Raw genomic sequence first — 15,318 nt, 5'->3', positions numbered from 1 at the left:
GTCAGTGCTTTCAGTATGTTTCCATCCTTCGTAGTTCAGCCATTATGTGCGAAACTTTTTCTAGTTCTTCCTTCTCTGCCTGATGTGGATTGCCTGATTTGAATTACTTATCATTTTTGTCAACACCCTTGCATCTGTCCCCTGATTGCTTCTGCCACCACCACAACTATAAAAGATATGAGTTGCAGATCCAGAACAGGACCTTGTATACACCCTGGCTAGGGTGAGACTATTTGACACTCATCAGTTTAGCATTTTTTTGGGCAGAATGATCCTTTCATGCAAGGGGGGATGGCTGATGAATTTAAATCTGTAATACATTTCCTGAGTGACTGTGTGACAGACAATAAGTTGAATGTGCACAGTGCTGTTCAGCTGTACAAATGATTTTTTTGGCCATCTATACAGATTGTTTGTCTAGCTTATCAAGAGTAAAATGATTCACTGCATTGAATAAGGCATACTGTTGAGTAACTTGGATCTAAATTGCTTGTCTATCAAAATTAAGTGGAAATTGTATATTTGCCTGCAAGGAAGATTAATATTGAACAGTTAGAGATTGCTTAAGTGAAATTTAATTTAGATTGCTCAGTTTCACATTTTAAAAAGCATTCTAAGGGCAAAAAGCACTAATGTTTTTTCGTACAGGTGGTGTGTGTTTAGTAGTGTAAATTAAACTCACTTATTGCTGACCTGCACTATTTTAGTATATAGTTACATGTAAATTAAAAAGATGCTCATTGCAATCTGCAATGGAAATTTGCCATAATAGAACATTTGTAATGTCTGTAAATCCCAGATGATGAATATTTGAAATTGGAGCAGAAAGATTTGAATCTTGGGAGAAAAAGTTGCCATATTATTTATTTCAAGCATAAGTTCACGTGCAGGAGCCAACCAGTAGGTTCATGAAGCCAACCTTGATGCTCAGACTGGCATAACTAAACACTGTTCGGGAACTCCCATTTTAAGATGGAGATGAGGAGGGTCATTGGTCTGTGGAATCCTCTGGCCCAGAGAGCAGTAGAGGCAGGGTCATGAAATATTTTTACTGTTCAATGGCCATCTCCTAAGTTGTAGGCTCGAATGTCCTATGTAATTTCCTGGGAGAGGCTAAAAACACAAAACGCTAGGGAGAATAAGGGGAAAAGAAACTTCCAGAAATTCTTCTGTGAACTCCCTTGACAATCAAACAATCCTGGAGGCCTCATGAACCAAGTTTTATCTGTAAAGACACTTAACTTCTGTACGATGCTATCTCTGACCCAGTCAAGAACTGATCCAGCCTCCAATTGATGGCAAAAAGAATTAGCATGCATCACACCAGCCAGTGGACAGTGTAATCTGTTAAACTGCAATAATTTATCAATAGGGACACTATCCAGCTATTTAATTATTTTACAGACCTTCACCAGGTCGCTTCCAAATCTGTATTGTTCTAAAATAAATAGACCAAGGTTGTTGAGCCTATCTGAGTAGCTGAGGCTCATTAAACCAGGCATGATTTTTGTAACGCTCTTTTAGACCTTTTCCAAGGTCACTAAAGCACTCACCATGCAGACGGACCAAAATTGGGTGTCAGTACTCTAAATGCAGACTGACCAGTAGCATCTATAGTGTTAAGATTGTCCTTTGATTTATGCTATAGTTCTGTTAATAAAATCCAATACCTTGTTAGCTTCAGCTACTGTATCTGTACATTGCACATGAATCTTCAGTGATTTATGCACAATAACACCTAGATCTTTTTCACTCTCAGCTTCTTTCATGTTCCTGTAAACGATGAATATTCTATGTTGACCTTACCAACATGCATAACATTACATTTAGCTATATACCTAACTCTTAGATCTAAAGGAATAAAGTAGTTGTAAAGGCAATTGTCTATATTTCAGCATTTGGTAACAGCTATCTTCTTAACCCCAGAACAGCACTGTGGGTGTACCTACACCACAAATACTGGTTCAAGAAGGTGGCTCATCTCACCAACTCGAGCAAGGGCAATATGGGATGGGTAATGAATGCTGGCACTGCCAGTTATTTTTATTCATTCATTGGGTCAGACCAGTCAGTTTAACTTCAGTGATGGGCAGGATTCTAGAAACAATTATTTGGGATAGAATTAGTAGTAACATGGCAAAATATGGGTTGATAAGGAAGAGCCAGCATGGATTTTTAAAGGGGAAATCGTGTTTAACTATTTGCTGGAGTTTTTGAAGAGGTAACAAAAAAGGTCGATGAGGGTAATGCTGTTGATGTGGTGTACATGGACTTTCAAAAGGCATTTAATACAGTGCCACACAACAGACTTGAGAAGTTATTGCTCATGGAATAAAAGAGACAGTAGCAACTTGGATACAAAATTGACTGAAAAATAGGAAGCAGAGAGTAATGGTCAATGGGTACTTTTCGGGCTGTAGGAAGGTTTGTAGTGGAGTTCCCCAGGGGTCGGTATTAGGACCCTTGCTTTTCCTGATTAAATATTAATGATCTTGGAGTGCAGAGGACAATTTCAAAGTTTGCGGGGGATACAAGGCTTGGGAGTGTTGTAAACTGTGAGTAGGACAGTGTAGAACTTCAAAAGGACATAGACAAGCTGGTGGAGTGGGCAGATAGGTGGCAGATCAAGTTCATGGTGGGGAAGTGTGAGGTGATGCATTTTGGTAGAAAGAACATGGATGGACAATATAAAATAAGGGGTGAAGCTTTGAAGGGGGTGCGGGAGTATGTCTATGTGCATAGATCATTGAAGGTGAGAGAGCAGTTAATAAAGCTTATAATATCCTGGGCTTTATTAATAGGTGCATAGGGTACAGGAGCAAGATTATGCTGAATTTATATAAGACACTCGTTAGACCCCAGCTGGAGTACTATGTACAGTTCTGGGTGCCACATTATAGGAAGGATGTGAACACATTGGAGAGAGAGTGCAGAAGAGGTTTTCAAGAATGGTTCCAGGGATGAGGAACTTCAGTTACGAAAATAGATTGGAGAGGTTGGGCCTGTTCTCTTTGGAGAGAAGAAGGCTAAGAGGAGATTTGATAGAGATATTTAAAATCATGAGGGGGCTTGAACAGAGTAGATAGGAAGAAGCTGTACCCACTCATAAAAGGAAAAAGGAGAGGACACAGATTTAGTGATTTGCTAAAGAAGCAAATGTGACGTGAGAGAGAACTTCTTCACACTACGAGTTGTTCGGGCCTGGAATGCACTGCCTAGAAGTGTGGTAGAGGCAGGTTCAATCGAGGCATTCAAGAGGGCATTAGATGATTATTTGAATAGGAACAATGTGCAGGGGTACGGGGAAAAGGCAGGGCAATGGCACTAAGTCATAATGCTCATTTGGAGAGCTTGTGCGGACACAATGGGCTGAATGACATCCTTCTGTGCCATTAAAATTCTGTAATTCTGGGTGTTGCCGTCGCTGGCTAGGCCAGCATTTATTGCCCATCCTTAATTGCCTTTGAGAAGGTGGTGATGAGCTGCCTCCTTGAACTGCTGCAGTCCATGTGGTGTCAATACACCAACAGTGCTGTTAGGGAGTGAGTTCGAGGATTTTGACCCAGTGAAGTGAAGGAACAGCAATATATTTCCAAGTCAGGGTGGTGTATTTTGGAGGGGAACATCCAGGTGTTGGTGTTCTCATGTATCTGCTGTCCTTGTTCTTCCAGATGGTAGCGGTCATGGGTTTGGAAGGTGCTGCTGAGCTTGGTGAGTTCCTGCAGTGATCTTGTAAATGGCACACACTGCTGCCACTGTCGGTGGTGGAGGGAGTGAATGGATGGGATACCAATCAAGTGGTCTGCTTTGTCCTAGGTGGTGTCAAGCTTCTTAAATGTTGTTGGAGCTGCACTCATCCAGGCAAGTGGAGAGTATTCCATCACACTCCTGACTTGTGCCTTCTAGATGGTGGACAGGCTTTGGGGAGTCAGGTGGTGAGTTACTTGCCGCAGGATTCCTAGCCTCACCTCACCTTAGAGCCAACACAAAGAACTGGCCAGTGGGTTACAACCTTACAACCTCCTGGTCGTCCATATCTCCGCTGCAAGTGCGATACTAAGATGGTGAACATTGACACTAACAACTGGGAAACAGTTGAAGGCCATGATCTCTGGAGGCTGACTATTTGGAAGTACATTAGAAGAGGCGAGCAGAAATGCAAAAGCTCAGCTAACTGAGAAGAGGGCCCAGAGGAAACGGAGCCCAGCGAATATGCACCTTCTAAGCCTGCGGCCTTCCTCTACAGCAAATGCAGCAGAGACGGCAATGCTAGAGTGGGACTCCTGAGCCACACCACACAATGCTTAAGAATTGTTCACCACGGAGCAAACTGTCATCTTGTGAGGTGGAAGGCTGCTACCACCAGCTGAACTGTACAGACCTGAGAAGTTGCAAGATTCATTGCTGATCTCTGCTGAGTTTGCTGATCTTGCAGAAATTATCTTCAGTCTTTTTGAGTTGGAAATGGAAAAATGAACCATTGTTCCTTTGTGTCATTGCATTCAGTGACCCCCTACTGGAAATATTAATGTGTGGATGTCTGGTAAAATGGATGTTCTTGCAGCTGAATTGCATTCTGATTGTTTACTATCACAACTTGTAATGATGAGTGGAGAAAAAAATGGCACAATTTCAATATCACCTCTGTTTATTGAGTGAGTTTGTTCAGTTTTTAGCAGTCTCTCAATTTGGTGGGGCTGCATTATCAGAACACTTCACTCTGAAATGACTTGAATTCATGTAGCATTTTGGCATATCAGAAAAGCGTTCAATTACAATGAAGTCCACAGCATCATGCAGGCCTTGTCTGAAGGACAGTATCTCAGCATACCATCCTAACAGTATTGCAAAGAAATGTCAGACTGGTTTTATGCACTCAAGTTGTAAAATAGAAAGTAAGCCCATGATCTTATGTATCAGATTTGCATGTGTTGTTAGTTGGACCAAGTTTTCACCTCTGGGATAGAAGAGTAAGCAGGCAATGATATTACTTTTTAGAATGTCAGCTCCTATTGAGCTGGTTGTCGTTTCGTGAGTTTCCAGTCCCAACCCTGGTGACATTAACAATATTCAAATTGTTTTACTAGAATTTCCATATGTTTTCAGCTATCGACAAGGAGTGGCATAATATGTTTGAATGTAGTTTTATACCGTACCATTTTAAGCTATTAACTTCTGAATGCAACTAGCTGAACTGCTTTCTTCTTTGTTACAGTAACCCTCCGCTCAGTGAGGAGATGCTTCCACCTGGGGACTGGATGTGTCATAGGTGCACAGTTCGCAGAAAAGTAAGTAGGTCTGTTTTTTTTTTAATGCACAGTGCTTTACTGGTAGTGGTGGGAATATAAATTATTCCCTTTTCTTTATCATCTCCAAAAGGAATGTGAATCTCGGCAGTGAGTTCAGCAAGCTACCTTTGTTTCATTCCATGAGCTATCATGTTTAAACCCTATTCAGCTATCAGATAATTTTTGCGTGCACGCTTTCTGGCAGTGATTACCAGAAGACTATCAAATTTTCTTTCACCCTAGAATGCTTCTTAACTTGGGGAGACAAAGTCCACTTGTGACGCTTGCAGAGATCAGTGCCGTCTTTCAGCTGTGATTGCATTGGATGATGAAGTTTAATGTGCGTGCGTGTGTGTGTGTGTACATATAATAAAAACACAGATCACTCTGTCTCCCACTTCCCCCATGCCTCCAAATAAAAATTGAGACTAGATTTTAAAGACTTAGCTAATCTCTTGTTTAAAATTGAGCTACTTGGAAACATTCTAGTAATTTCCCCTTAATAGTACAATGGTGGTAAATTCTTAAAAATTCACTTGTTATCTAAACAATGTGGGAGTTGCATTTAATCCATTTGTACTGTTTGCATAATTAAAAGTCACTCAGCTTGGTTCAATTTAGCTAAGTTTTTCAATTTTAGGACATTTCAACTTTCGTTTGTTAACTGCCACAGTTATGTATTTGTTACTGCTCTCATACTTTTCATTTCTGTAAGCAGTTTTGTCTGGCAAATAATTAAAATATTCTCCATTTTTGTAGAAGCAAGAGAAAAAAGAAAGACTTGGTCAAGTAAATGGAGTTATGGACAAGCAGACGGTTAAAAGAACAGCATCCCCTACTGTTGACATGGAATTCCCTGACAAAACTTCCAGTAGAGCATTGGATTCCAGGGTGGACAGTAACTGTAGATCAATTGCACAAGCAAAAGGTTTGGAAAGGCGTGTTAGTCGGCCCGGCACGCCGACATCAAATGCAAGCACTGACACACCCACTTCTGAGCAGAACGAGGTGGATGATGACATGATTGATGTGGACGATGAAAATGCTGCCATGGAGATGGACTGCTCCCAATTGCAAATAAGGAACCCATTTGAAATACTTATAGCAGCAGCAATGGAGAGAAATCCAACTCAATTTCAACTTCCAAATGAACTGACTTGTACCACGGCACTTCCAGGTGAGGAAGTCAGTAAATGCAGTTACAAATGAGTTCTTTAGTTTCTTAGTGAAAATCATCATGCCTTCATCCTGCAAGTTCCAACATCGCCCTTGCAATCTGTTAACAAATACACTGAAAGCATAATTAAAAATTGCCAGCTGTATACATTTGTTCAAATTATAATGGCCATTGAACAATTGTTCCAGTAACTATTTCAATATAATTACCACATTTGAGGTTCCTAGGTGTATGAATAACTTTGCATCAGTAGAAGTGTTGTTTAACTACATCTTATTTCTATCTGGATTTTATTTTGGACAATTGGATCACAGTAGTGTTGCAATTAATTTGCAAAGATGTTATATTTGGGTCAGGCATGTATTTATCCAACCTTCTCTTTAAATCAGTAATTGCAATAAAATCATTAACACATTGCAATATGAAATAATGTAGAAGTTCCAAACAAAAGGTTAGTATATGTTGTTAAATTACATGCTAATTCCTGACTGCTATATTCATGCTGCATATTCAAAAGGGAACCTTCTCCACATTGGATGCATTCACTTTCAAGAAATAAGCACTAGGTTCTAGATCAAGTTCAGCAGTGACAATGTTGCTGCTTGTCACATGGAAATTTTTAATAGGTGTGAGGAATCTCTCTTCAGTCCATGATTTGAGTTGACTTGACCTGTTTTGCCATTGATGTCTTGTTTAATTACAGCCTAAGAAACTCCATACAAGACTGTTATTTTTATAGTAATTATTGGTTGCTCATCTGTACAGCGTAAGTGCCTTCAGCATTCATGGGAATTTACTTGTTTTTTTATCAGAGGGAATAAATTGCCAAATGGTTGATCAGAATTGTTGGAGTATTCTTCATGTGTCAGAATGTTAGAGAATTCCATGTAGCTTAGTGTTACTGCAAGTTCAGGCCAAAGGCCAAGGGGACAGTTGTATAGTGTTGTTCTTGAAGCATTTGCAGCGAATAAACAAGAAATATACTATAATGTAATCAATACTTGTGAAAAGCAGGCAGTGACACTGGCATTAGTCTAGCAATGTGAACTTCTGGGTACACTAGTCCCTTGAATGCACTTCACAAAGAGACCTTTTGGGGGGTATTCAGATTTCAGTGGAAATGTGTATGCCATCTTTGGGTTATGTTCTGACTACCTAGTAGAACCCTTGCTTTTAGCTCAGGTCAGTCAGTTGCCTTGTTTACATAGAAACTAGGAGCAGGAATAGGCCATTCGGCCCTTCGAGCCTGCTCCACCATTCATTATGATCATGGCTGATCATCCAACTCAATAGCCTGCTCCCGCGTTCTCCCCATACCCTTTGATCCCTTTCGCCCCAAGAGCTATATCTAACTCCTTCTTGAAAGCATACGATGTTTTGGTCTCAACTACTTTCTGTGGTAATGAATTCCACAGGCTCACCACTCTCTGGGTGAAGAAATTTCTCCTCATCTCAGTCCTAAGTGGTCTACCCCATATCCTCAGACTGTGATCCCTGGTTCTGGACGACTCCACCATCGGGAACATCCTTCCTGCATCTATCCTGTTTAGTCCTGTTAGAATTTTATAGGTTTCTATGCGACCCCCTCATTCTTCTGAACTCCGGTGAATATAATCCTAATCGACTCAATCTCTCCTCATATGTCAGTCCTGCCATCCCAGGAACCAGTCTGGTAAACCTTCGCTGCACTCCCTCTATAGCAAGAATATCCTTCCTTAGATAAGGAGACCAAAACTGCACACAATATTCCAGGTGTGGTCTCACCAAGGCCCTGTACAATTGCAGCAAGACATCCCTGTTCCTGTACTCGAATCCTCTGGCTATGAAGGCCAACATACCATTTGCCTTTTCAACAGAACTATGGAAAAATAGAAAAGAGGTGAAATATAATCTGGTTTAAGGGGGGGTGGGACAGGTAGAGCTGGTTCGAGGGCCAGTGATAGGTGGAGATAGCCAAAAGATGTCATAGACAAAAGGACAAAGAGGTGTTGAAGGTGGTTATATTATCTAAGGAATGTGCTAATAGGTGACACTAAGGGTAGAAAGCAGAACGAGCAAAGTACAGATAGCCCTAGTGGGGGTGGGGTGGGGGGAAGGGATCAAAATAGGCTAAAAGGTAAGAGATAAAACAATGGATGGAAATACATTTAAAAATAATGGAAATAGGTGGGAAAAGAAAAATCTATATAAATTATTGGAAAAAGGAGGTGGGGATGGAGGAGAGAGTTCATGATCTAAAATTGTTGAACTCAATATTCAGCCCAGAAGGCTGTAAAGTGCCTAGTCGGAAGATGAGGTGCTGTTCTTCCAGTTTGCGTTGAGCTTCACTGGAAAAATGCAGCAGGCCAAGGACGGACATGTGGGCAAGAGAGCAGGGTGAAGTGTTAAAATGGCAAGCGACAGGGAGGTCTGGGTCATGCTTGCGGACAGACCGAAGGTGTTCCGCAAAGCGGTCACCCAGTCTGCGTTTGGTCTCTCCAATGTAGAGGAAACCGCATTGGGAGCAGCGAATGCAGTAGACTAAATTGAGGGAAGTGCAAGTGAAATGCTGCTTCACTTGAAGTGTCCACCGCAGAAGGTGCAACACCTGCCCCTTTACTTCCCCTCTCCTCACCGTCCAAGGGCCCAAACGCTCCTTTCAAGTGAAGCAGCATTTCACTTGCACTTCCCTCAATTTAGTCTACTGCATTCGCTGCTCCCAATGTGGTTTCCTCTACATTGGAGAGACCAAACGCAGACTGGGTGACCGCTTTGCGGAACACTTTCGGTCTGTCCGCAAGCATGACCCAGACCTCCTTGTCGCTTGCCATTTCAACACTCCACCCTGCTCTCATGCCCACATGTCTGTCCTTGGCCTGCTGCATTGTTCCAGTGAAGCTCAACACAAACTGGAGGAACAGCACCTCATCTTCCGACTAGGCACTTTACAGCCTTCCGGGCTGAATATTGAGCTCAACAATTTTAGATCATGAACTCTCTCCTCCATCCCCACCCCCTTTCCGATCCCCCTTTTTTCCAATAATTTATATAGATTTTTCTTTTCCCACCTATTTCCATTATTTTTAAATGTATTTCCATCCATTGTTTTATCTCTACCTTTTAGCCTATTTCGATCCCTTCCCCTGACCCCACCCCCACTAGGGCTATCTGTACTTTGCTCGTCCTGCTTTCAACCCTTAATGTCACCTATTAGCACATTCCTTAGATATTATCACCACCTTCAACACCTCTTTGTCCTTTTGTCTATGGCATCTTTTGGCTATCTCCACCTATCACTGGCCCTCTATCCAGCTCTACCTGTCCCACCCCGCCCCCCTTAAACCAGCTTATATTTCACCTCTTTTCTATTTTTCCTTATTTCTGTTGAAGAGTCATACGGACTCGAAATGTTAACTATGTTCCTCTCCACAGATGCTGCCAGACCTGCTGAGTTTTTCCAGGTATTTTAATTTTTGTTTCGGATTTCCAGCATCCACAGTTTTTTGTTTTTATCATACCATTTGCCTTCTTTACCGCCTGCTGCACCTGCATGCTTACCTTCAGCGACTGGTGTACAAGGACACCCAGGTCACGTTGCACATTCCCCTTTCTTAATTTATAGCCATTCAGTTAATAACCTGCCTTCCTGTTTTTGCTACCAAAATGGATAACCACATTTATCCACATAGTACTGCATCTGCCATGCATTTGCCCACTCACAGCTTGTCCAAATCACACTGAAGCATCTCTGCATCACCCTCACAGCTCACCCTCCCACCCAGCTTTGTGTCATCTGCAAATTTGGAGATATTACATTTAATTCCCTCATCTAAATCATTAATATATATATTGTGAATAACTGGGGTCCCAGCACCGATCCCTGCGGTACCCCACTAGTCACTGCCTGCCATTCAGAAAAAGGCCCATTTATTCCTACTCTTTGTTTCCTGTCTGCCAACCAGTTTTCTATCCATCTCAATCCACTACCCCCAATCCCATGCGCTTTAATTTTACCGCCAATCTCTTATGTGGGTTTTTGTCAAAAGCCTTCTGAAAGTCCAAAATAAACCACATCCACTGGCTCCCCCTCACCAACTCTACTAGTTACTATGCTACAGCATAGGGTGGAGAGCTGTGGGAATGGAAAGAGTACTTGGTAAAATTATTGACCTCATGGCATACATGTACTTATGTGGGCCAATATCCTACACTTTTATAGGGATAATATGTAACAACTAGATTAATTGAACCAGACTCAAGCCTTTGAATTCTTTTTTTAGTAGCAGTCTGATCACTGGCCTTAACATGGAATGGAATCGATGTTTATAATCTAATCATTTTATCATATTTATGGTTGAGTTGATTTAAAACTCTGCTCTCCCCTTCATTGCCTCCAGTAACCGATTTTTGTTGATGTAAAACAATTAGCAATGCAGGAGAACCCTGTTTTATACTATAATTATCGACCGATACCAAGACAAAACACAGTTGTAATAGCTAACTGCAGCATAGTGAAACTGTATCTCTGGAGCACTTATTGGAATTACAAAGGTACAAATTTATCTATAATAACTTCCATGTCATTTCCTTACAATCTTGGGAAATAATATTCCGATAAGGAATGATTCTTTTACAGTGCAGCTGCAGAGTAAGCGAAAATGTGAATCTCTTGACTGTGCTACAAAATGCTTGTTGAGTGCTGAAAGGGTTAGAAACCCAAATAGGTCAAATACTTAACATTTTGGGATATTGACAAAGGATTTTGGGTTGGAAAATTTCTGTAGCTGATTTCTTCTGTTAGATGAAGAGGCACTCTGTTTTCATTACATCCTGAGATTCTAATCCATAACTTTTCTAAATGTGTTAGAATGCGGCATTATGGTGTCAGGTGTTTAGGTACAGGCTTAAAGGATGCTGTGAGATGAAACTGACAAATAGCAAGGATGTAGATGAATTGCTTTGCACTGATTCAGTCTGTGCACTTGTGTCAATTCTCTCTTCCTCCCAGGCCCCCCTTTGCTGGTTTTTAATCACACCCTCTGAAAGTAAGCTGAATTGAGGTAACAAAGCAGCATATTTTTGTTGGTTGCTGGGAAATGTATGGAAAAGGTATTGGCTGAATTCTCTTCCTTCTGATTTGCTTTTCTTTCTCACTGCTGCCGTTGTCAGGCACTTCCATTAAATCTGCATTCACGAACAAAAGAATGGCTTAGAAAACCAGTACTAGAGTAGTGGCCAGATAATCTGATTGTATTTTTAAAAAAACGTCCAGATCATTTCGGCATTGTTTCATGTGATTTTTCCATCCTGTTATTGTTGCTTGTGCAGTAATAACAAGTGGTAATGTACTATATCAAATCTATATTTGGCTAGGTGTGTTCTCAAAAGTAAAGTTCAACCTGTTTATCCTCCTCCAGTGATTGGTTAAAAGGCAACACTGGTAGTGGTCTGCTATTGTTGCAAGCGAAAAGATCAACTGATTTTATGTGAAAGGAATCTATTGTGTTAGTCTAATACCTGTGAGAGGAAATAATCACATAATCCAATGCTGAAATACTTAAGCCTTTGTTCTTGTGGTGTAGCAATAGTTGCTGACAGTTTTTGGGAATAAAGATGGACTGGAGAACCCAAAGATGTTTTATCAATACATTGAGTAAGATGAGACTAGGAGTAAGGCCCATAAAAGACAAAAAAACCTATGTGTAGAGGAGGAAGATGTTGGTATGATTCTTAATGAGTACTTTGTCTTTCTTCACAGAAGATGCAGATATTGTAGTAAAGGAAGAGGAGTGTGAAGTATTGAATGTTATAAACATGGGGAGAGAGGAAGGATTAAGTCATCCTTGAAAATGGATAAATCACCAGGGCCAGATGAAATCTAGCCTAGGCTGTTAAAAGAAGCCAGGGAGGAAATAGCAGAAGACCTGACCACCATTTTCCAATCCTCATTGGATACAGGTGTGGTGTCAGTGGATTGGAGGATTGCTACCATTGTACCTTTGTTTAAAAAGAGTGAGGGATAAACCAAATAGTTACAGACCAGTCAGTTTAACCTCAGTAGTGGGCAAATTATTGGAATCAATTCTGATAGACAGGATAAGCTGTCACTGAAAAAGGCATGAATTAATCAAGGATAGTCAGCATGGATTTCATAAAGAAAGATCGTATCTGATGAACTTAATTGGAATTTTTGAGGAAGTAACAAGTAGGATTGATGAAGGTAGTACAATTGATTAGTAAGACTTTTGACAAGGCCTCACATGGCAGACTTTTTAAAAAAGCCCGTGGGACTCAGGAATGTAACAAGCTCACAAAATTGGCTCACTGGCAGGAAACAACGGGTAATTGTTGACTGGTAATTTTGCAGCTGGAAAGCTATTTCCATTGGGGTTCAGCAGTGCTCAGTGCTAGGTCCCCTGCTTTTTGTGGTGTATATATTAATGACTTGGACATAACTGTAGGGGGCATGATCTAGGAGTTTGCAGACAACACAAAAATTGGCCACGTGGTTGACAGGAGGATAGCTGTAGTCTGCAGGAAGATATCAATGGACTGGTCAGATGGGCAGAAAGGTGGCAAATGGAATTCAACCTGGAGAAGTGTGAGGTGATGCATTTGGGGAAGTCAAACAAGGCAAAGGAATACACAATGGGAGAATACTGAGAGGTATAGAGGCAGTGAGCGACCTTAGAGTGAATGTCCACAGATCCCTGAAGGTAGCAGAGTGGGATGATAAGGTGGTTAAGAAGGCATATGGAATCCTTTCCTTTAGTAGCTGAGGCATAGAATATAAGAGCAGGGGGGTTATGCTGGAACTGTATAAATCATTACTTAGGCCACAACTTGAGTAGTGTGCGCATTCTGGCCACCTCATAGAAAGAATGTAATTGCACTAGAGAGCGTACAGAGGAGATTTTCAAGGATGTTGCCAGGACTGGAAAATGTAGCTACGGGGAAAGACTGGATAGGTCGGGATTGTTCTTTAAACAGAGGCTGAAGGCAGATTTGATTGAGATGTACAAAGTTGTGAGGGGTCTGGATAGAGTGGATGGGAAGGGCCTATTTACCTTGACAGAAAGTGATTGGTAGAAAGATAAGAGATGAGATGAGGAGAAAAATTTTCACCCAGGGGATGGCAGGTGTCTGGAATTCAGTGCCTGAAAGGGTAGTAGAGACTGAAACCCTCAACTCATTTAAAAGGTGTCTGGATATGCACTTCAAATGCCGTAACCTGCAGGGCTAAGGACCAAATGCTAGAAAGTGGGATTAGGCTGGGTGGCTGGTTTTTCAGCTGGTGAAGATACGATGGGCGAAGCAGCCTCTTTCTGTGCCATAACCTTTCTTTGATTCTATGGAGACTAGAAAATAATTTATAATTCAATCTCTGCCTTTGTCATTTAACACTGTAAATGGGCCTTACTATATACTTTAAATTTTGACTACCTTGGCATATATTGGTTTTAGAATGCATTCTATTTGATTTCAACAGATTACTGTTTCAAAATACATTTTATGACCTCCCACTGAAGTAACTTGGTTTAATGTATCTGAGCCATCCAAGTCCGCCCATCATGTCTGCGCTGACGGTTTGCTAGAGTAATCCAAAACTAATTCCACTGCCCCACTTTTTCTCCATAGCATTCTAACTTCCTCTGCTTCAAACATTAATCCAATTTCCCGTAAGACTTAGTGATTTCTGCCACTTGGTGGCAAACACATTCCAAGCTATGACAATCGTCCGTTAAGACATTTCTCCTAATCTCTGTCTTCGCTCATTTAAATTAGTGAGCCTCAGAGGAGATACAGTAAATTGTCACGTAAAATTGTAGTTGCATTCCTGAAAAGTGCAACTTTAAGTGAAATAACTTTAAGCGATTTAGATCTTCCTATTAAAACCAACGTAAAAGCTGTAATTAAGTTCTGTAGGCCCTTTCTCATTAGAAAAAAACATTAAAACGTTAGTTGAAATACTTGCTAAATTCCGTTATTGTAAATGAAATAACTTTTAAAATAAAATAAATTTGAAAATATAAAAGAAATATGCTAACTTTTGACTTCCAGCTTGCTGCTGCTCCTGCTCACCACCAATCCTTCCACTAACCCTACATCCTGCTCCCTGACCACCTCTACCCACCCCTCCCTCCCCACCTCGCTAACGACCCTCTGGTTTGCAGTCTCTGTCACTCCTAACCCTCCCTCTGTCCACCGACCCCCTGATTCACGGCCTTTCCAGCTCCTTGATGCTATGGGCCCTTCCTCTCATTGAACCTCCTGCTCCCCCCCCTCTCCCACTCGCTATTCCCTCTCCAAAGCCCTCACTCTGAGCGGTGACTTGCAGGAGGTGAGTTGGAGAGGTGGTGAGAGGGCAGTAGAGGCTGTGAACCAGAGGGTTGGCTGCGAGAATGTGAGTTATGGAGCAGCAGAGGCCGCTCCAAAATGGCACCGATCAGGTCATGCGGCCCTGTGTCAGACCCAGCATGGAACGACTTTAAAACAAAACTCCAAGTGCAAATACATGCCCCAATAACTGACCAATGTTAAAGCAGAACGATTTAAAATGGGGCAACTTAAAACTGGGACTTAGTCTTGCCCTTTTATTATCAAAACTCTTTGTTATTTTGAATCCTCAGTTAAATCCCCTGTTAGCATTCTCTGCTGCAATGAAATAATCGTTCCTTAAAGCTATAGTTTCCCAATATTGGCATCAGTCTGTTGAATCTATGTTTATGCTATCTTTATGGTATATATGACTTTAAGATTCATGCTATAATGAACTACCCAAAATGGCACGTAATGTTTTCTAACCAGTATGTTGAATAATTCATGATTACATCCTTATTTCTCTGTATGGCTTTTTATCTACTTGCATTTTCA

At 41.2% G+C, this 15,318-nt stretch overlaps 1 protein-coding gene across 4 annotated transcripts in view; it reads left to right on the top strand.

Moving 5' to 3' along the window:
* The window catches only part of LOC144675652 (PHD finger protein 12-like), a 71,384-nt gene that overhangs the window by 24,455 nt on the left and 31,611 nt on the right, over window positions 1-15,318 (top strand). For all 4 annotated transcript variants that reach the window (XR_013575118.1, XM_078536294.1, XM_078536295.1 and 1 more), the window contains exons 2-3: window positions 5,216-5,288; window positions 6,048-6,465. Coding sequence is in view for 3 of the 4 variants with exons in the window: in XM_078536294.1 (XP_078392420.1) it covers window positions 5,216-5,288; window positions 6,048-6,465 (491 nt within the window). In the remaining variant the exon portion in view is untranslated. The remainder of the gene's footprint in view (window positions 1-5,215; window positions 5,289-6,047; window positions 6,466-15,318) is intronic.

Source organism: Cetorhinus maximus, unplaced genomic scaffold (assembly GCF_964194155.1).
Source record: "Cetorhinus maximus unplaced genomic scaffold, sCetMax3.hap1.1 HAP1_SCAFFOLD_1076, whole genome shotgun sequence".
NCBI classification, from domain to species: Eukaryota; Metazoa; Chordata; class Chondrichthyes; order Lamniformes; family Cetorhinidae; genus Cetorhinus; species Cetorhinus maximus.
The sequence above is the reverse complement of the archived record's forward strand: the minus strand, read 5'-3'. Positions and strand labels throughout refer to the sequence as shown.